Below are 21,927 nucleotides of genomic sequence, written 5' to 3'. Positions count from 1 at the left end.
CCATGTATTTCTCCCCCACTTTGCTCGGGTGCAAAGCAATGTAGAATCAGGCTCTTCATCCTATTTTGTTTCGTGTTCAAAGGCAAAGGTATTTCATAGCACTCCTTCACTTGCAAGCCAGTGTCCAAATGAGAAGTGAACAAAGTAACAAAGGAAAGCGGGGGTGGCAGGAGCCGTACTTACACAACACACTCATAGCGGTTCTCTCTGGCTGCGATGTGCAGTGGCGAGTCTCCATGAATATTTACTGCATGTAAATCGCACTTAGCAGCCAGCAATATCTCCGCTATGTCAACACAGCCAGAAAAAGCTGCCCAGTGCAAACAAATATTCTCCTCCTGGAGGGGAAAACATAGGAGAGGCTGTTTAGTGCACTAAGATCCCACCACTTTGGGACTCCACTGTCTTTAGCTCTGTAGCTATGGCATTTAACACATGGCCGGCCTTCTCCTTTATTGGATTGTCTCTTACTCAGAGAACACAACCCTGCAACAGGCAGGCAGGGAGTTCTCAGCACAGCCGCCTCCACGCTCACTGGAGATGGCGAGGCTACAGCGAAACTCCTGCATTGCTCTCTTCGTCTGTACAGACGAGTCATTTGTCTCTAAACCACAGAACGATCCACAGGGAGATATGACAGATGCAAACGAGCCCCAGGGAAGGGCTAGGAGCCGAACCATCCAAACCAGACCTGTAACAAAACTAGACCATCTCCTGACTCTACAATATCAAAGACAGCGAGCCCAGGGGGAACAAGCAGAGCACAAGCTGTAGGGTACAAAGGTCTGAAAAGCAAGACGCCAGGCACAGGGAGAGCAAACTGATTTCAGGCATCTCTTAAATGCACCATGTACCAGTCTCTCACTAGAGCACTAGAAAGAAGGGAACCAGAATCTTGCTGATTTAGATGTTTTAAGTGATGATCCTATTACTGTGTAATTTGTAGCACACCTTGGAATCCTTCAGCATGACAAGCACAAGAAAGGCTGATTGTGACGACATAATGGTGATGATGACTGTAACGGGGTCTTTCACAGATGGCAAAAAAATGCATACATAAGTCTCTGCAACTTAATCTCTATTAAAGGGAAGATCTGAGTTACGAACAGATGCCTGAGGGCGGGAGGGGAACATTTTTGACATGGCTTCTGCTCCCCAGCAGCCAATCCCAAGTATCATTCTGAAGATTAATTTAATCCAGCGAGGATACCACTCCACATACTGCGAATCAGGCGACAGAGAGAACAGCGCAATTTACAGCTCCTACCATTCTTATTCACGCTGATTAAAATCAATGGGGCTATTCGAGGAGTAAGGTGCTACTCAGTGTGAGGAACGATGGCAGGAGCTGGCCCTTAATGACCTACAATGAGTAGATGCTGGAACTCTGGACAAATTAATGGGGATCTCATACATGTGTGATGGATGGCATGATTGGATTTGTACTGTCAGATTAATGTGCGATCCAAGGGATTGGTAGCTGGCAGCTTTTGTGATGGATCAGACAAGAAACCGTTTTGTTCAGAACCAGTATTATGGCCACGGAGTCAACTGCAACAATCTGGAAAGCCCCCACCCACTTCTGACTCTTGCTCTTATTCTTTGTCAGAGCAGGACCTGCCTGGAAAGTACTCAGTTACCCAAGAAATAGAGGCTCCTAAAGAGGAAGGGCTTTTGGGCCAGGGAAGACAGCTACTAGTGAACAGTCTGAGCCATTCTGAGCGCAGTGAGTTACATGCACTTCTATCTATCCCTGACAGCATCTGGAAGACACAGAGAGAAGCACTGGGTGAGACCAAGAGGAATCAGCTTCTTACGTCCACTGGACTCACAGGACTTTCTCAGAGGCAGAGTGGGAAAATGGGAAAGATGTTGCAATCAATCAATCAATCAATAAAAGGAGCGGTGGCAGATCTGACCCATCTCCTAGATGGAGCACTGGACACTGCCTTCTCCCTCCTCCCCAATCATCCCCGCCCATGCTCCCTAATCACTGCACCATGTTTTATCTTTCCCATCAGAGAACGTGGTTTCGGGTGACCGGCCCTCCCTCAGGCAAGCAGTCCCATCTGCAACTTCTCACATCAGGAGGTGTTTGCAGAATTAGGCTCTGAAGGCCTGATCCTCAGAGGTGCTTAGCACCTGCAGCTCCGATTACCTTCACTTGGAGCGAGAGCTGCTCAGCACTTCTGCAAGTCAAGTCTCCAGAGTGGAAGATCTCTGGGGCACACAACCTGTGGTACTCTGTGCGGGCCCTACCCTGCGGACATGACTGGGCACAGACACAATGGACGTGATTTTTAAATACTTTCGTGGGAAATACTTGGGAGTTGAAGGTTAGCAGACTGTCCTGCAAGGACCTACCTAAACTGCAAGTAATGCGGCTGCTCACGCCGCAAATTCTCACCAGCTACTTCCTCCCATGTCAGACTGGCTATCAAACCCACTGCTCCCTACCGTGCTTTCCGAGGGGCTTGGCGTTTCTGGTTTGGGGAGCTCTTAAATAAAGATAGTCATTTATGTACTAAAAACCCCAACTCCGGTAAGTCTTACGTTGTCTCGAATATTAATGTCCGACCCCTTGGAGAGCAATAGCTTCACCAGCTCAACGTGCTTGTATTCGGTGGCCCAGATCATAGGCGTCCAGCCTCCATCGTCCTGGGGAGGGGAGAGGAGAGCATGAGACACGCACAGTGTGGACAAAGCAGCGCCTGCCTTGATTTCCACTGGATCCGTGGGCTGCAACCACGTCAGGCGGCACCTCTCAAAGGAAGCTACTGACCCACTTTGTCTCACGCCACCACGTGAATTTAAATGGTTGTGGAGAAAACCCTGTTGTCATTCCCGCACAGCATAGTGTGGTTCAAACCCATCCGCACCACTTCTGCATCCAGGCGTCGCACCACAGACTGCAAATGGGGCTCTGGGGCTGGGGGAGAAAGGGCCCATCTGTGCAGGTAAGATTGTAGCATCAGAGCCCAAACCTTCATCTGAATTGGGTTGACTGCCAAGACCCCAGGGGAGCTGCCAGTCATTTATATAAGGCCCAATGAGCAGCCCAGAATGGGCCTGGAAGAAGGTTAGGGGAAGGCAGCGTTGCCGCACTCCTTATAGCTGGATGTCCTATTGAAAATGGCTTAGCTGCCGGCTGCCCCCCAACCTTTCCAGGAGAGCTCAAACGGGTCCCAGCTCAGTTTCCTCTCTGGTCCCATTGCTGGGAGGTGGGGTTGTGGGATGTGCCTGCAGGGGCAGATTGAGGCTCTACTAATGGACCCTTGAGATAAAGGCCCCAGGATCAGCAGAGGTCTGGAGGAAGCAGGGAATCGAAAGCAGAGTTGCAGGCAGAACACAGCACAGCTGACTGCTGGCAAATGGGCTGGGCTGCCCGATGTGTGTGGAAGGGAGGCAGAGAAGGAGGGTCTCTCTGTGGTGGCCCTGAAGGCTGGAAAGGGAGGATCGGATTATTCATGGATCATGGCCCCATTAGCTAAGCACATTTGCTTCTCCAGACCGGCCCAGAAGTGTCTGAGTAACCATGTGGAGCGCTGCTGAGATTGCAGAGACAGACTGCGGTTCCTGAGCTGCGGAAAGCACCTCACAGAAGGGCCTTACCTGGCAGTTGACGTCCATCTGCCCGTTGGAGAGAAGGTACTGAACTACTTCGTAATGCCCTTTCTTGGCAGCCAAGTGCAGACACGTGGAGCCCTCAGCATCCTGAGCAACAGAATCATAGAACAACTCAAGGAAAATCATCTCCCACCCTCCCCAGCGTCGGACACTGTTGGTGTCACAACAGCCGCACTGTGGTATGTCAGAAAGAGATAGGCTAGTGGTCAGAGCACAGACCTGGGAGAGCCCCCTTGCCCCTCCTGCTGTGGATGTCAGGAGAGAGGAATGGCAGCCACAGCCAGCCCTCCCACCCCCCCAGTAGGGTGTTAAACGAAGCCCTGACAAGCCAGCACTAGGGAGCACAGGTAGGGGCTGGGAGGAAGAGAAGGGCCTTGGATGAAAAGGCTCCCCTGAGAGCTTTGCAGAGATTGCAGAGCTGGCTATCTGCAGCTCCCCCCTCCCTCTGCTGACGGTGGCTTTCTTCCCCCCACCCTCTCCCATAGAGCTGTCCCCTATTGCTCCCCCACTGGAGCCAGAGGGGCAGGAAGTGTGGGGGAGAATTCTCTCCATTACATAGGCAGAGCTTCAGCACAGGCTGCGAAAGCAGGGCATCCCCCCGGGAGAGACAATCTTAACCAGAAACTTAAGGCTTTGCCGACACTTGGGTTTTTGTATCCCCAGTTGCTAGCCCAATGCAGCTGCTCTGTACAAGCCACTTCTCCCACCAGTGCAGTATGTCCACACAGGGGGCTTGCCCCGGCACCTCTACACTGGAACCACACCACAGGGCCCCCCCACCAGAGACAAGGCCTGAAAGATGGTCTGGAAATGCTGAGGAGAAACTCAGATAAAGTTTTGAAAGCAAAACCCCCTTTGGGGTCTTTTGAGTACAGGGTCTTCTATAGGATGGAAAGGCTGAAGGGCTGGGGTGTAAGTGATGGTGGGAGAGGAGAGGCCCACAGCATAAAATCAGAAACCAGATATGCTCTGGAGAACCCAAACTTTTACCTCACACAAACTTAATCCAGAGCAAGCCCCAAGGGGCTGAAAATAAATGAAAAACCAAAAGCAACCACCCCTCCCCCAATTTGAACCACATCATCCCTTCCACATTAAACCCACAAAAAGCAACACACTTCAACATAGGAGCACCTCTTTGGCCCACAAGAGTGAGGACACCCTCCCAAATAGGTATCCAATTCAGAGAGCACAGGTGCCTCACAGACAATGCCTGGAGGGGGAGCGATTTAATTGGATGGGGATGTTTAGCTGGATAGGATGTTGTGAAGGCCAAGACTATAACAGGGTTCAAAAAAGAACTAGATACATTCATGGAGGAGAGGTCCATCAAGGGCTATTAGCCAGGATGGGCAGGGATGGCATCCCTAGCCTCTGTTTGTCAGAAACTGGAAATGGGCGACAGGGGATGGATCACTTGAGGATTCCCTGTTCATTCCCTCTGGGACACCTGGCACTGACCACTGTCGGAAGACAGGATACTGGGCTAGATGGACCTTTGGTCTGACCCAGTATGGCCATTCTTATGGGGGAGGTGAGGTTTCAGACAGTTTACATTGTGAAACTCCTCAGGGCAAAGAGGATGTTTTTACTCTCTCTAAAGTGTCCCACAAGCCCCTATACACAAGTGTCCATGAGCACAGTGTTAATAATCATTGGTGCATCTTACTTTTGACAGGTTCCGCACATACAAAGAACAGGGATTGCACAAAGTTCACAGCAACCTTGACATAAGTGAAAAGCATGCTGGGAATCTGGTTCACAGTCAGCATAGGCACAAAAGGCTTGTAGCTATGTATGACACTGGCTAACAGCGGCACCTTCCTGCTAAGATTAACAAGAGGTAACTGTAGTCTCTCAATACACCTGTGTGAGAGCAGGCACAGTTAATATTAAACTCCCACTGACTTCAATGGGACCAGGATGTCCCTCTGACAGGAACAGCAGCAGTTCGCAGGGGGACCCAGGAATGCCCTTGGTCATTAGTTGCCCCTTTCTTGCTTGACAATCCCTCTCTCTCAGCGAGGGGAGGGCAGAGAAGCAGCAGCTAGCATTTCTGTCTCTCTGCAAAAGAACCCCAGTTGATGTAGCAAGGCTGCTATTTTCAAACATGACTAATATTGTACAGGAAACTAATTAAGGCAATAAACTTCAGGAATTATTGAATTTCAATAACGATCCCAGGTTGTAACAGTTCTAATTTACTTTTGCTGGTTAGGATAAGGGCTTTTTTTCCCCCCTTTACCTTTATTAAAAAAATCTCTTTGCACTGTGCCATTATTAAAATCACACGACAGGCATTTGGCAATTGCTTGGGGATGCCCCTGGCTCCAGCTAGTTTGAACCTGCACATGCCCCCACACGTTGGAGAAAGTTGCCAGGGAAATTGTCAAAGGCCCAACGACAGACTGCATTTGGCCTCTTGTAGCCTGCAAGCAGGATAATCCCACAGACACAGGCCAGCTCCTCAGTGGGCAAAGCATCATCACCATACTGCTCCGTTCCTTAGCAATATCCCAGGCAGCGAGCTGAAGTGAGCAGGTGGTAACTATACGAAGTTTGTGGCAAGCAGGGCTCCTGCCCTCCAAATGGCATCTGATTTACGACACTAATAATCCATCCATGTGTTTTACAAGAGGGTTGAAACAAGCAGAGCATGTTACGGGCAACTAGCCAGCCATGCTTTTATTGTATTTGTTTAAATTAAAGGGCTGTATTTTAAAGACAGCCTCTGATTTTGCCACTGCAGTTTTGTGCTTGCAAACTGCTACATAATCAGGTACTTGGACAGTTAAATTCTCTCTCTTTCCCCTTTAATTGATTTGTAGGCACCTAATTAGAGGCCTGTTTAAAAAATTGCCCCCAAAAGCCTAGTGCTGAGTTAATGGAGCACAAAACCAGAGGTTAAAGATCAGAACTCTCTTTGTGCCCATGGAATTCAGAACCAACTATTACTGTTACTCATTATTTTTATTACAGTACCATCCAGAGGCCCCAAATATGGAGCAGATCCCCATCACACACTTAGGTAGTAAGAGACAGTCCTTGCCCCAAAGAGCTTGCAATCTAGGTGTTAAATAATTTTAAAAAATTATTACCACCAGCCAGCCCTGACCCAAACGATACAGGCCCAATTCCCCTCTAGCTGGGAACTTGCATCCAGACTCAAACCCTTCAAGAAAGGGAAGGAAAGCCTGACAATCCATTCAAGAGGAAACAAGGAATCAATGGCTACCTTGGGATCTACCAATGCTCCAGCCTTGATAAGGTACTTCACAGCATCCAGATGGTTATTCTCTGCTGCCTCCATCAGCGGGGTCCTCTGGTCCTCCGAGCAGGTGTCTATGTTCGCACCAGCCTGTTAAATGGCCAAGGCAAACACAAGAGCCATTAAAACAGCTACTGTTTAACAACAGAAGGGTGTGGGAATACAGATTGAGAGAACGATTCATCCACATAAAGAAAAGTGATGGGGAAGAGGGGGAGTCAAAACTGATCTCTTTCCGAGAATCACATTATTTGCTTTCTTCCATATTCAGTAACTGGGAGCACAAAGGAACGCACATCTGGAGTTAGATGGTCACTGTTATTAACTCATTCTGTGCCGCTGTAGAATTCATAGCGGGTCTCTGATCATCTGTACGATGCCTCAAAAATCTCTATATCCTCTAAATCCAAAGAGCAGTTCTCTATTCCCAAGGGCCCACCAACTCCATGAGGATGAGGAAACAAACAGTTGTCCCCTCCCTATCATCACAAGCTGTTCTGGAACGACCTAGTCACCAATAGCAAGGATAGGGTTTTCCAAAGCACTCACCATTGGGATGCCCGCTCCCACTTAAGTCAACAGTAAAATTTCCATTGACTTCCATGATAGCGGAGTTAGGCCAATGCGGAGTTGCTTGGGAAAATCCTACCTTTATTTGTTATCAGAATGCTACTGTGCAATACATTTGGCCAATTTATTCCCTATGTTTTGCCCAATAACACACAAACTGCTTCAAAACAAGCAAAAAACAAACAAACCCAAATTCTACCATTCAGAGGCAGGCACAATCCTGCGATGTTGTTGTTGTTGTTGTTAAGAGAAGGCCTATCTACAGCAGTAACAGGCTGACTCAGATTCACCTATGCACGTAAAGGGGGCCGATTGCTTCCAGCTGCCCTTCAACAGACCCCTTTGATTTTATTGCTTTTAAAGATCTAAAACGCCCAATTCACACTGTGGAAGGGGTGTTTCAGGTTAGGGGAACAGGGGATATTATTGCCCCAGTATTGTGTTGTCACAACAGCCTTGCAATAGGAAACGCATGAGATGCTGGACTTGTCCCCAGGCTCCATCCTCCTGACATGGTCATCCCTTTGACAGAATTATTCTTCTAACAGATTTTATTCCTGTGATTCATTGCAAGGCCTTACTCACACAAGTACTTCCACTGACTTCAAACAGGACAACTCGCCTGGACAAAAGGAGCAGGGTTAAGGTGCATATTTTCAACAGTCATCACTGATTTTACATGCTTCTATTTTTGGGTGCTCAACTTGAGACACCTTCCAGGAGCTTCATTTTCAGAGCACAGGAGGCTCAGCACTTTCTGCAAAGCAAGCCCCTTCGAAGTCTCTCAAAGTGGGCACCCAAAACCACCAGTCACTTTGAAAACATGGGCCTGTTCCTTGTGCTTTACCGTCGTGCAAGTTTAAAAAGCCCATTCTTTTAAAACCATTAATTTAAGAGGGGTCCAATACAAAACATTTTTTGTACTCTAGTTCTTCGCGTTAACCAGGTGTCTCCCTTTATACAAACTTAGTAGTGTCCAAATCTCACCAGCTCACACTCAACAGACCAGAAGAAGAATGCACTATTATTTACAGTGCCTTTGATTTGCAATGGAAGCACTGAGCCTACATTCAGGTGAGGGGAGAGGCGGACAGACAGGAAATCCTGAGATTTAAGGGGTTATAGTGGAAGGGAAAGGCTCAGTAGGTTTATTCCCAAATATTTTTCAGCCATGGGGGGTAGGAGGACATGGCATGGAGAGGAACCTCTTGATTTGAAGAATATAAATGGAGATGAACCTGAATCAGCATGTGGCAGATGTCCACATGCCCAGACTCTGCAGCAGCGTGGAGAGGGGTTCTCTTATTCTGGTGCTCCATTTTGAAGTTGGGGTCAATCCCGTCCACTGAAAAACAAACAGAGACTCTTCCAGCTGGGATACAGAAATCAGCAGCGAACTGCCACCATCTCATTTGGGATCTTAAATTAAATTATTGTTACATCATTGCTACCACCAAGTGCGAAACCAATGAAACCCAAGAGTGACTATTTTTGTAGACCAGGCAGTTCTCAGATGTGATGTGAACTACCTTTTAACACAGAGACGGTCTCATGGACGCCTCTCTTCCCATTTGCTATCCTGCATGCCACCTCCCCTCTCATTCACAATTCTCTAACATCCCGATGGCTGCAACAGCAATTGTTGAATGGAGAAGTAACAGGGAAATAATTTAATCTATCTGTAGCTTCTCTTACAATCATAATAATAATAATACCACCATCACCTAACTCTTTATAGTGCTTTTCATCAGTAGATCTCAAAGCGCTTCATGGTCTCTAACATATTTATCTTCTGTGAGGTAGGGCAGTGCTATTATCCCCACTTTACAGATGGGAAACTGAGGCACAGAGCAACCAAGTGCCTTGCCCAAGGTCACAAAAGAAGTCTGTGGCAGAGCAGAGAATTGAGCCCAGGTTTCCCAAGTACCAGGATAGTACTTTAACCACTGCAGACTGGGAGAAGCCCTGTGACCCAGCTTGCTCTCTTTGGACCACCAGCAAGTCCTTGATGGATCACTAGCACTCCTCTTCTGTCTCTGTAAACACTGGGCTCCACTGAAGTCAATAAAGCTACTCCAATTAACACCAGCTGAAGATCTGGCCCAGCTGTGCAGAAACTGACAGATGATGATGATGGCCAGGCAATGATGGCTGGACACGACAATATGGTATGTAGGATGAAGTCGTAGTTAAACAAAATACCAGAATCGATCTTCACTACTACCGAGGACTCAGGCAACACAGTCGACATTTGCCAAAAGGACAAAGGTGTTTGTGAAAAGAAAAGACTGAAAGTATTTGCAAACATGTATTGCAAAACACTGGAGAGGAGCTAAAATGATCAACAGAAAAAATTACTCAACAGTGTTCTGCAACCAAAACAAAAAGAGCAGTGATAAAAGCAACATCAGAATCTCAAAATTATCCTCCAGTTGAAGTTTATTAAGCACTTAATAAAGCTTTGTACACTGAGAATCTTTCATTCTCTGCAAACTCACTGAGGGTCCTAAATTTAAAACACCTTTCATACCACTTGTAAACACCCCCCACACACTCATTTTGAGGTTAGGCAAATTTTGCCAGTTTGGAAAATTACATGGAGGATGTTTGAGGGAAGTTAAGGGTGGGAATCTGTATAAAACTGTGTCCATATTCAGATGCAAGTTGGCAGTGGGTCCACATATGAGAGAGAGAGAGGAGAAACAACTGTCAATGATAACTTATTGGCAAAACTGATTTTAGCTTCCAACACCCTCCCACGTGGGCCAACAGGGAATGCGAAGTAGGGAACTGGACTGTGGCAATTGACTTGCAGGAGCTGGAGTACTGCCAAACTAGCAACCTTCTGGGCAGGATCCACTTACCCAACATAAGCAGGACTTTCTGCAGTTCCCCTTGCCTGGCAGAAAAGTACAGCTGCTTCGGATGGAACCGTAACTTCTTCGGTCTGTAGCAGAGAGGAAATAGGCTTATTATATACTCTTAAAGAAAAGTCCCAAGAGCTCTGTCCTCTCCTCACTGCCATCGGTTCATGCCAGAAGTCTGTTCCTAAGGAATATCAGGAAGTACCAGGTGCATCTGCTCTCCTTGAAGGGCACCTTTCTACCACTCTCTACCAACCCGCTTCAGACATACCACGGACAGCCCTATCCCCGAGCCCACTAGACAGAGCCTTTGGGTTCACCCAGTGGATGTGCCTCACTGAAGGCAAGAGAATGCAGCTACGGCAAGCGCTCGGCTTTTTACCACACCCACTCGAGCACCGTGTGACCAGCATCACATGGCTGTGTGCACAGAACGAGGCGTTAGAGGCAGGAAGCAGCATTTCCTCCCCTCGACTCCTTCAGTAATACCTTTCGTGTAAACGTTCCACTGGGTTCAGCTACTCAACAGACCTCTACCAGGGCTGCTAAACAGCAGCCGTTACCTTGTTCTTGGAGGACTCCAGGTTTCCCGGAATGTCAAGTAGGCAGAAGGCTTCAAGGAGCCAGACAGAGGGAGCTCCTGATTTTGGGGTTCACTCTTGTCGGTGTGCTAAGAGTGTGAATGGGGATCCCTGGTAGGTCAATCTTGGTAGTACGGTCTGTGGGAAGGCAGACTAATCCCCACTAGCAAATCCATCAGCATGATGGATGCAGCAGAAGCTGTGCTGCAGAACCCACAATCCTCAGTGGAGAATGACCCATCTGAATAGAAACACTCCCTGTTCAAGTGGGCCTCAAAGCCCAAACAGACTAAATCCTGGTTTGTTCCAGCCCAATGAACCTGGGGGGCACTGGAGAGCCTTGGAGGCCAGTTCTTACTTTTCTGAATCCAGGGCAATCAAAGCACTTTCCAAGGTTTCTTTAACTGGTCCCTGAGGTAGGCCAGTGGCAGGCTTCACAAAAACAGAAGACCCAGCCAAATCAAACCCCTCAGCAGCCGAACTCTCTGGCTTGTCTTCCTCAGACAACTGTGTTCCAATGCCACTGAAGTGAGAGAGAGAGAGAGAGAGAGAGAGAGAGAGAGAGATAGCCAAACATAAGCACTGAACCCAGACAAGAGCACATATGTCTTATGCCAAATAAGGAAAGAAAACGAGTTTTAAATGCAAATGGCTTAAACAATTTTGAAAAGTGGCCTCTTGGCCAGAATTCTCCTCGGACCAGAAGCAGCGTTACCCTCTCATTAGAGTAGATGTGCTCTAAGAAACATATCTGGGGATACAGCTACTACTGCATCATGGGGCAAAGAGCACTGTACTTTCTCAGCAGACTGCTGGGACAAGGCGGTAAGTGACAAAGATCATTAGCACATGCTCAGATAAACCTCAAGATTTAGCATCTCTCTTAAGCACTGCTCAATACTGAAGACTTCCAGAACAGGTGATGATTTGCTTTGATTTTCTCTATGCACACATGCTGCTTGGTTAGAGCCACATGTATTATGGTCTGGTGCTATGTAAGCTTGCTCCCTGAGATGATATCTGCTAACCCCAATCCTGACCCGCAGACACCCACTACTAATCCAGTCCTAGGCTCCCCGCACAGCTCTGCCAATCCACCTCAGTCCCTGCATCTCGCCCTGATAATTTTGGGCCCCTCTCGAGCAGAATGCAAGATATGCTGAATTACACAGTGGTTTTATGAGGGGGACAAATGTCTCTGGGGACTGGACTGACACCAAGAACTCATTTAACTTGTGACATGGGAGGCCAGGTCTTCAGAGATGGAAGTCCAGTGCATCATCCTGGAACAGCCTTCAGCTTCCAGCTGCTGGATTTGGCACATAAGACAAGAACCAGGAACCTGTTTGATCCATGAAGCAGAGGTGGGGGGTTTCAGACATAAATCAAGGCACCCCGGAGAGCCCAATGCTTCTACTGAGCAGCGACTCACCTCCCTGTGGTGGTGTCTGCCCTTCCCTCTAGAGCCATTGGCTTCTCCTGCTCGTAGGTCAGCAACACTGTGGAGGTCGTGTCTGCTTTTGCTATCGTCACCTCCTTCGCCTTAGAGGCCTCTTCCCCGCAGTGCGGGCAGTAGCTCTTGTCATTGACCTGGGAGGCACAGTTCTTGTGGAAACGGTGAGAAATGCTGCTTTCAGGCTGACACTCCATGAAGGTACCCTGGGGGGAGAGAACACACAGAAGTAGTTCACATGTTCAGTCATAAATAATAATGTTCTTCACCCTTCTCTTTAGTATGACCTTTAGTATCATCAGCACATGCCGGGAAGGAAGGCCAGAATTATCACCATTCTACAGATGAACAAAACAGCAGCAATGAGGAACAACTGATTGGCTATGATTACAAACCAAGCCACTAACAGATCTGGCAACAGAACCCAGGACTCTTGGTTCCTCATTCTCTGCTCTAACATCTCCCAACATCAAAACTCTTGCTGTGTTTCTAGAAACACAAGCTCTAATATGCGGCATGTTGTAATGGCTTATACATTGGAGTAACACTTCCCCTTTCCCAGCGGATGCGCTCTCTGTGCACATGATGCTCCCAAAAGCAAAAAGGGCACATGTAAAGATGACAGGTCTGCACACTAAGAAAATCTGACAACTGACCTCTATTGCAGGACTTCACTTACAGGTGTGCTGTAAAGCTACACTGACAATGGAGTTAATGCCTGGCCTTACCTACACAGACCTACACTCCTAAACCAATTTAAGAGAATCCATGCAAGGGGTTACACCGATGTAGCGACTTCAGTTTCTAAACCAACTTAGCTAAATCAGGATGACTTTTGTGTTTACACAAAGCCCTAGAAGTGTGTGCTGTAGAACACCACTAAACTGGCTCTAATGGCTTTCTTCTCCTCGCTCCAAAATCCTCCAACACTTCCTGATGACTTGAAGTCATCCCAGAATCCATCATTCTGTGGCACCAGTGTTACCTGAAGCCCATCTATTGTGATGGAACAGACGGATGCACTCTGGGATAGCATTTATGAACCAAGACATGCCAATCACGTGGACAGGTTAGTTGAATCCCCATGTGAATCAGGTAAATATTATCCCATGTTTACAAATAGGCAAACTGAGGCACAGCTGAGTTAAGTGACTAGACCAAACCTACAGAGCCTCAGTGGCAGAGCTGGGACTAGAATATATTGTCTTGCTCTAACCACACCACTCAAATTCACTATATATAATCCATGGCAAACAAAGCACTGCACACGGGATACAACAGATCACACGTGCAGAGACCGATTTACAAAGAAATAAGACGTAAACTTTTAACAGAGAGAGAAATTAACCTTTGGAACAACTTTCCAAGGGTCATGTAGATTCTCCATCACTGGTCATTTTTAAATCCAGAACGGATGTTACTCTAAGAGATCTGCTCTAGGAATTATTTTGGGGAAGTTCTCTGGCCTGCATTACACAGGAGGTCAGACTAGATGGTCACAACGGTCCCTTCTGGATTTGGAATCTACGATGGTAAACTGTGAAAGGCCATTATGGGAAAGATCAGTGTGGGGGAGAAGAAACCCACAGCCCTGAAACTCTTCAGGCAAGGCCTCCAACATGGTACAGCTGTCAAGCTGGATCAGTCAATAATATTCTCTGAGGTTCCTCTGGAGGCTAAAGATAGCCCAGGGTATGTTACCTAGCTGCTGCTGTACCTATTCCACAGCATTTAAAGCAGCATTTCCCAGCAGTGAGAAGGAGAAAAGATATGTGTGATCACTGAAAGGCAGCATGGCAAGCCTCTACATTAGGCACCTGCAGCACCTCTGGGTACCCCCAGGCTAAAATGAGAGACTTACTGCAGTGCAGAAGTATCCACAGCCAGGGCAGCACTGGTGTTTCACCATTCTCCCTCTGTGGTCCTCGCACAGCACCAAGAGCTGGACCTTGTTAGAAGGGCGCATCAGCTCATATTTCACCACACTGTTTGTGCACCGGCCCAGCTGGAATAGGAATAATGAAAGGAAAGGCAATTACTAGAGACCAAAACACAGACAATCCTCTGTGCACATTGCTGTGATGAAACCTAGCCTTTTCACAGCCATTCAGATGCATGCCAGACAGCATTAGCGGTCCAATAGGGAGCAGGGAAAGCTGCTCTCACAGGAAGAAATGCATCATTTACTAACTAACATGCATATGGACCAGAGAGTCATTCAATCCTCATAAGGAAATTCATAACTGGAAATACGCAAGAGCCAAGCAGCAGCAGAATGGGCAGCCCCCTGGGTTTGAGTCACCAAACACTCACTCTCATTTTGCCAGAAACACAGGGTGTCATTGACTGAGGGAACAAGACCTAATGCACCAAAGCTCATTACTGTTCGAAAGTGAACACATCATGAGACAGAGGGAGAATCACTGTACAATTAAATTATGGCTTGTGCTTGTTGAGGTCCCGAGCTGGAACACGCCCAGGCACATTAAGGCCCAGATTTTCATAAGAGCACAACACACTGTGCAAGCAGTGTGTGCTGAAACCTTTAAAAAAATTGAAAAAATCTGGCCTTCTAGGGACAGAGTTACCATCAATGTCTGATTCAAAGAATCCTTATGTTCTCTCCCACTACCTTAGGTTATTAACCTGTTTTCAGGATCACCTATATCAGGGTTCACCTTTAAACACGTATGCTGCTTGCTTTGCTAGATCAGTGCTTCCCCCTGCTGCATTCACACTTATACATCTTGTCATTTTCACTTCCTGAGTGCCAAGCACGAGGCAGCATGGCGTTATGTTGGGGTTTCCAAAACTTTCACCAACTCCTTAAATTCTACCCCTCCAGCACCACCTCCAAAAAACCTCCTTCCCCCCACCCTTAAATGCCATGACAACCTACTGTGATAAACATCCCTACCAAATCAAAACACTGGCCCCAAAGCTCACTGATGTGACTGTCAACACCACTGCGTGGGTCAGAAGAGCCACTAATAAAAGTGGCACCCTCTCACTCAGAGTGAGCTGAAAGTTAGCGAACAAATTCCCTTGTTTTACCTATAAACTAAGCAAATTTGATCAGACATACGGCAGGTTGGCCTGTCTGTGTTAAGCAGTTCTGATGTTACCTTGGTCACATTTTCTATTAAGGTTCCATTTCCAGGTAGTTTTTAAAAAGAGTACATAAATGATTAGTGGCTCTTTTATCAAACTGACAATCAATTGCTGTAGAGGCCAACAGGTGGCTTATAACCTTGGATAACCCCTTCCAATACTGTGCTTACAACCATCCAGCTATGTACTAGTCCTGTAACATGCTTAAAACATCTATTAGCCACTTATTAATGCTTTATAACATACAAACTTAATATAAAGGGCGGCCATTATTCCTTCGGCCAGCTCACCCCCAATCTGTCTGAGAAAGGGAGCTCTCAGAGAACTGTACAGCTTCTTAACATATCCTCTACCTTGTCTAGAGACCCCTGAGAGTGAGACTCCAAGTCTTTTCCTCCCCAAGGCTCTAGGGATGTTTTCCCTTCAATGACTAGCCCCTGTCTTGCATTGGGGATTCCTTTGCCATGGGGTAGTCGTGTGCGTAAGTGACTGGAATACAAGTGGCCTGCGAAAGGGTGTTAAGTATTCCCCCACTCCCAATTCTTTCCAGAACCCAGAAAAAGAACCTGAACAATTCTGACTCCCTGCTCTGTGCAAGCGGCTCAGCAAGTGATACTGTGTTCTGCGGGGAAGGAAAGCGTCTCCCAGTAAAAAGGAAGTTTAACAGTTTGTTTTCTTGCCTGAAGTGGTACCTCCCAAACTCCGCAGAGAGAATGAATCGGGGGCTTACTTCAGTGCTGCTGGCAACCACTGGAACCGGGCTGGTCCCACTGTGGTTAATTGAAAGACACAAGTGCAGCACTTTTCAGCCAGGAGAACCTGAAGGCAGCACAGGGCTTCTGGGATATAGAAAGCCTTGCAGCAAAGGAGTAATGCAGGAGAGGGGAAGTATAGGTGGGAGTTAGTGGGCGGGCAACTGCTCCAGAAACACTTTCCAAGCGCTAGGAAAAGTCTGTATTGGCTCCTGGGTAATCAAGAGAAATGGCCTCCCATGTTTCCTCTGTTTGAATGTTCTCAGTTTGATGCATGCAAATGTATTTTATTCCACTTGGTTTGGAGTGCCTTTATTTTAACAAGCCAGCCCAGCTGTACAGCCCGAGACATGCAGCACAGAACCACCTGCTGCCCCTGCTCCATTCGCTCTCCAAGGGCGCCATCCCCTACAGCTGGACTGGCTTGGTGCAACAGAGGTACGTCCCCGTTTTCAGTGGGTGGCTGTGATGTACGGAGTGCTGGAACTTGTGTTCCCAGCCCAATAAAAGGGCACGGTCTCACTATTCAGACAAAGCAGAGGGTCCCGATCTTACCATGCTCTAGCACCTCTGCGTGGCCTGGTAGATGCTCCCTGCACTATACCCCATTCAGCTGCTATGTCTCCTTTGTCCCCTCTCTTCTGCCTCTTTCTTATTTTCCTTCTCATTTTGTATCCTCCCCACTAATTTTTTACTCCTTTCCTTGTGTGTGTGTGGGGTGGGGTGGGGGGGGGGGTATTTTTCCTGGCTCTCTCCCCTCCCTACGCCCCTCTCACCAGAAGTGCACACACTATCGGTGGGAAGAGTCTACTGGCGCCTCTGTGCAGCTGCAACACAGGCTCCTGAAGCTGAGCTACATCCCTCGAGAGCCTAGTCACAGGGCAGGAGCAGGAGGGAAGGCAGCTGGCTTTCAAGCAGCTGACAGCCACGTTACCTGCTACTACACATGTGCGGCAAGGAGAGTTCTTTGTCCTATTTGCTCCCAAACCCCCTCTGCATGGACTAGTCTGGGGACCTGCCCCAGGCTGGGAAACTAGCCTGTAAACCGAGCGCACTTATGTTCTCAGCACAGACCTCTTCAGACTCCTGCTGACAAAGTCAAGACCTTGGCAAACCAACTCAGCACATCCAATTTCTCTTCCCAAAGAGAGCAGGCAGAGTCCTCAGCACGTGAAGCAAAGGGGACTCACTCTTCCATGGGAGGAAGCTGAAGGAAGGGCTCCTACCTCATTGTCCACACTCTCCGTTGCCATGCACTGGTTGTTGGCTAGTGTGGTAATCTCTCGGCTTTTGGGGGTTTCCATTCGACAGCTACAGAGAGGCACTTCCTGAAGACCGTCCATTTCCATTGCTTCAGGGCCATTAGAAAGACCTAAGGTGCAAAAGGCAAGTCAGTCAGCTCTGTAATTACTTCCTGAGAACACCCAGAGGGAAGAAAAGGACACAGTTGGTCAATGTTAGCTTTACCCTTCTAGAGCACCCTCCACACAAGGTTCTCAAAGCACTTTACAAGCATTAGTTAAACCTTGTAACATAGGTACGCAATTGTTCTTATCCCGATCCTATAGATGGGGGGGAACCAAGGTACTCAGTGTGGAGTTTTCAGATATGTTCAGGGTTGGTCTAGCTCTGCTCCCTCTGGGAACTTTACCACCGACTTCAACGGAAGCGGGCACTTATGACAACTGAAAACCCCACCCAAAAAGAGTGACGTGCCCAAAGTCACACAGTGCATCTGTGGCAGAGAATAGAGAACCCAGGAGTCCTGACTCCCAATACTCTAAGTATCAGATAACTTGCAGGGGACCAACTGCCGTTCAAAGTCTGAAGCTACATTATAGCAGCATGGCAGAATGTCAGCAAAGTATTTTATCACTGTCTTCTATTTGCAAAGGCTTATGACATGGTTGAAAAATATTCCTTGGCATATTTCATCTGAGCCAGGGACGGAATATCTGAATCCTATCTGAACAGTGTTCTTCACACATTTTTGAGTTACAGAAACACGCACTTTTTTAAAAAAAACTTCCTAGACATTTTCCCTTGGCTAATTCAAAACTATCTTGTTTTTCAGAGCCAAGCCTGGGAAGCTATTAGGTCTTCAAGTGAAGTAATCATTGCTTTTTGATTTAAAAAAAATAAAAAAGCTTGAAAAGGGGAGTTATTTTACTCTGGGCAAAGGTTGAAACACCAGTACTAATCATTCAGGTCACAGGAGAGATTCCTCTCTGGTGCCACTGTGAAAACAACATTCTCTTTTTTCCTCTGAGAACACCATTTTAAGGGTTAAAAACCAATCCATTTTCATCTTGTAAGGAATGTCCCCAAGCTGTAAATATCATGCTTCCAAGAACCACCACAGTCCATGGATAAAGTCTGTCTCAACTGCAGCCAACTAGCTGAACAAGCCAGGGTCTTGACAGTGCGGTGAAGGCCCCTCTACATTTTTGTGTAAAAGCGATATAGAGCCTTAAGAAAACGAAGCCTCTGCCAGGATCACAAGGTGGGGAGCAGTTTATTTCTCCTTCCAAGCTGCCATTTCAACAGCCCTTCTGACATTCAGCAGATCTAGTCAAAACACCCACCACCAGCTCACGAAGGCTTCGGGGAGGGAGAGAAATTGACTTTCCGTTCATGGTGGACACTCCCACGACTTCTGTGATGTCCCATGATTGAAAGAATGAGGCAGACGTCCAAAGGCAGCAGAATGTGGGGGAGAGTCAGTTTTATGATGAAGCACTGGACTCAAGACAAATTCAGCACTGGGAACAGCAGCCTTCTCATTAGAAGAGGCCTCTCTGGAGCCAACAGGCAGATAGCCCTGCACTTGGATCCCTGGGTACTGCCCTCCTGCGTAGGAGAAGCATTCCATCCTCAGGGAGTCTACCTGCCCGTCTCAGAACGTACTTACAGGAATGATCCAACGCACCCCACTTTGCAATAGTCACACTGAGGTGCTGGGGGCTAGGACTGTAGAATACTGCAGGGCTGCAGCGTGGTACTTTTTGGGTAAATAAGGGTTATTCAAGCGGTGGTGGTGGGGGGGGGGGGAAGCTGCAAAACTGGGCAGACAAAAATCGAGGGAGAAAAAGTCAGCCAAAACCATGAAGGCTTGCATCCCCCTGAGAAATGTTTGCAATCTTAAAATCCACCAACAAAACCCAGTAACCTAATTTAAGCCGGGTTCCCGCCCTTGAACCCCATTCTGCACACCGCTGAGCCCAGAGAGTAACGGTGCCACCTATGTCCCTGAGCTCAGTGAGATTAGCTAGCTGCCTTTTTAATGATGCATCTCTTCAAATTCTCCTATTAGCAGCCACCAGGGGGCATCATCTTAATACAGAGGATAAGACCAAGGAAACAAAGAACCAAAATGGTACATGGCCATATTTAGAAAGCTGACACTCACCTTCTGATTGTGAAGATAGAATTCCCTTTACTCGGAGATCCAAAGAATCAAGAGACACTTCCATGTATTCCATACTATTCTCCTGCCCAGCTCCCTCTCTGCCTCCCAAAGGTGGTTTATACGCTTCAGTACCTAAATTAAAATATACATATATTTATATAGCAAAAAAAGAGAGTGTGTGTATGTATAAAGGCCACATTCATCACAAGAAAGCAGTATGCAGGCTACACTCCTAAGAGAGTCTATAAATACAGATACGCACAGAATAATGAAAACGTAACATCTGGGCACATATGTTAAAATTGATCTCTTATCTCTTATTTCCTTCTCTGTATGATCGGGTCGATTTTTCACTTCCACTTAGGTAACGATAAAAGAATAAAATGAGACAAACAAGTCCTGCCTTCCAAACACACATCTGTCTGCTGCCGTACTGCATCAGCAGCAGAAGCTTAAATGGCAAGAGAAAGGGATGGAAGCCTAGCTCACCCTGACTTACCCCACAATCTCTCTCTCCAACCTGCTGCAAAGGGCCCTGGGCCACTGCCCTAGCCAGGCAGTGCAAACTAACCAATAATGTATACATAAAAACACTGAAAGGGAATGGGACAGCTGACATTCAGATTAATGGGAGGGGGGAGCGTAAGTGCCCATCCTACCATTAAATAAGCAATGCTGCTACTGAATCGAGATTTTGGTGGGAGGGAGGGAAGAGATATTTGGGAGTATTTTCATGCATTCAAGCCCCTTTAGATTCACCCATCTTCACGCTTGTTTCTTGCTTGCTCCTATCACTTAGTCTAATTGGTGCCAACAGGCTGGATGACTGGGGAACAGCTGGTTTTCATGCCAACACCTGTATTTGCAGGTCAGCAACAGGACCCACGCCTGAATTTTAGTATTAGCTATTTGCCCAGAAGTGATTGGCACCCCCACTTCCTATTAATAAAGTTTCCATCATCCAATCAGGGAAAAGAAACACCGGGCACGACTGATGTGATCACTTTCACACTACGAACCAACCCACGGGCAGAAACGTGTTTACTCAGCCAGTTATGACAGAAGTTGGTAAAAGTCAGTCTGTCTGCAGAAAGTTTGCAAGCAGAAAGACCGCTTCTCTCATTGGATAAACCATTAAATGGTGAAGGAGAAGTGCGACCCTTTAATAACGGCGCTGACTGAAAGGCTTCACCACTGTATTCCTAGAGACTCAACCTCTTTTACCCTGCAGCCGGAGAATTGATCAGACTCACCCTCCCTTCAATCTCTCTACACAGCGGCTCACGACAGAAAGGGCAGTGTAAGCTATACGGTATGTTGCACATTTTGGGTCAAATAAATTCGACACTCTGAACTTTACCCTCATTGTGGAGGTGCCAACAGACCAATCATCACACACTTTGCATTGCTTCCATATGATGGGGATACCCAAAACTAGGCATAGGCAACTGCACAAGAGCAATAAAATCTCATGCCCCAGTCTACATGGTGGTTTCTCTGTGTCCCTTCTGAGCATACGTGGATGAGTTTGTGAGATTTGCTTGGATCTTAATTCTTACTACACAGGAGCCACCAGATTTGCTCCTTCTCTTCCACAGGCTCTGATCATGGTACTCTTTCCTCTGGTTGGGCGAGGCAGGCAAGAGAACAATCCCATGACTAACTGGAAAATGTTCACCTAAGGAGCAGCAGCCAACCTGCCCCCACTGCCCCCTACCCAAACCCATGCAGCCCTTCTGCTTGTTGGCTCTTCTGCTGTCTTGGAGGAAGAACAAAGACTGGGGGTTATTCCCAAATCTGCCATGTCACCTGAAAAACCTACTGATTCCTTTGTGAAGGGAGAAGTGCTCATAAGTGCTTCACACACAATCACTGGCTGTAGGGCATCGGTGTTCTGAAATATAGAGGATTCATGTTCGGGAAATTCACGGGAGCAGATACTGTTTTGTCCTATGTTTGTACAGCGCCTAGCATGCTGGGGTCCTGGCCTATGACCAAGGCACCTAGGCACTACAAAAAGACAAACAATAAATAATAATGTCTATCTGCAACAGTAGCTGTGTCAATGACCCTGGTTACACCATGGTTCTATATGGCTCCATTGTACCCCTGAACCTTTTCAAACTCTCAAACAGTTCAGGTTTTGTGGGTGGTTTGGGGGCAGAGTCCATGTCCGACTGGTGGTGTAAAACCAAACAGCACAGTAACGTGCGTTGGAGACAGCTTTTTTGTTCCTGGGGCCCCTAATGTAGCTGAAGTTCAAGTGTAAACTTGCCCTAAGTGTCTTCTTCA

At 47.3% G+C, this 21,927-nt stretch overlaps 1 protein-coding gene across 14 annotated transcripts in view; it reads right to left on the bottom strand.

Annotated features, from left to right (window-relative positions):
- Positions 1-21,927, bottom strand: part of EHMT1 (euchromatic histone lysine methyltransferase 1) — a 170,447-nt gene that overhangs the window by 29,512 nt on the left and 119,008 nt on the right. For 12 of the 14 annotated variants that reach the window (XM_073313920.2, XM_073313919.1, XM_073313921.1 and 9 more), the window contains 12 exons: positions 19,636-19,767; positions 17,453-17,598; positions 14,225-14,368; positions 12,343-12,569; positions 11,269-11,433; positions 10,330-10,412; positions 8,704-8,810; positions 6,863-6,985; positions 5,536-5,691; positions 3,613-3,714; positions 2,554-2,658; positions 184-338 (listed from right to left, as the gene is read on the bottom strand). In XM_073313920.2, coding sequence (XP_073170021.1) covers positions 184-338; positions 2,554-2,658; positions 3,613-3,714; positions 5,536-5,691; positions 6,863-6,985; positions 8,704-8,810; positions 10,330-10,412; positions 11,269-11,433; positions 12,343-12,569; positions 14,225-14,368; positions 17,453-17,598; positions 19,636-19,767 — 1,645 coding nt within the window. Of the gene's footprint in view, positions 1-183; positions 339-2,553; positions 2,659-3,612; positions 3,715-5,535; positions 5,692-6,862; positions 6,986-8,703; positions 8,811-10,329; positions 10,413-10,892; positions 11,434-12,342; positions 12,570-14,224; positions 14,369-17,452; positions 17,599-19,635; positions 19,768-21,927 lie in introns of those variants that run through there. The other 2 variants (XM_073313927.2, XR_013634759.1) reach the window with 2 other exon arrangements.

This window comes from Lepidochelys kempii, chromosome 16 (assembly GCF_965140285.1).
Source record: "Lepidochelys kempii isolate rLepKem1 chromosome 16, rLepKem1.hap1, whole genome shotgun sequence".
Classification (NCBI taxonomy): domain Eukaryota; kingdom Metazoa; phylum Chordata; order Testudines; family Cheloniidae; genus Lepidochelys; species Lepidochelys kempii.
This window is presented reverse-complemented; position numbering and strand designations above follow the sequence as displayed.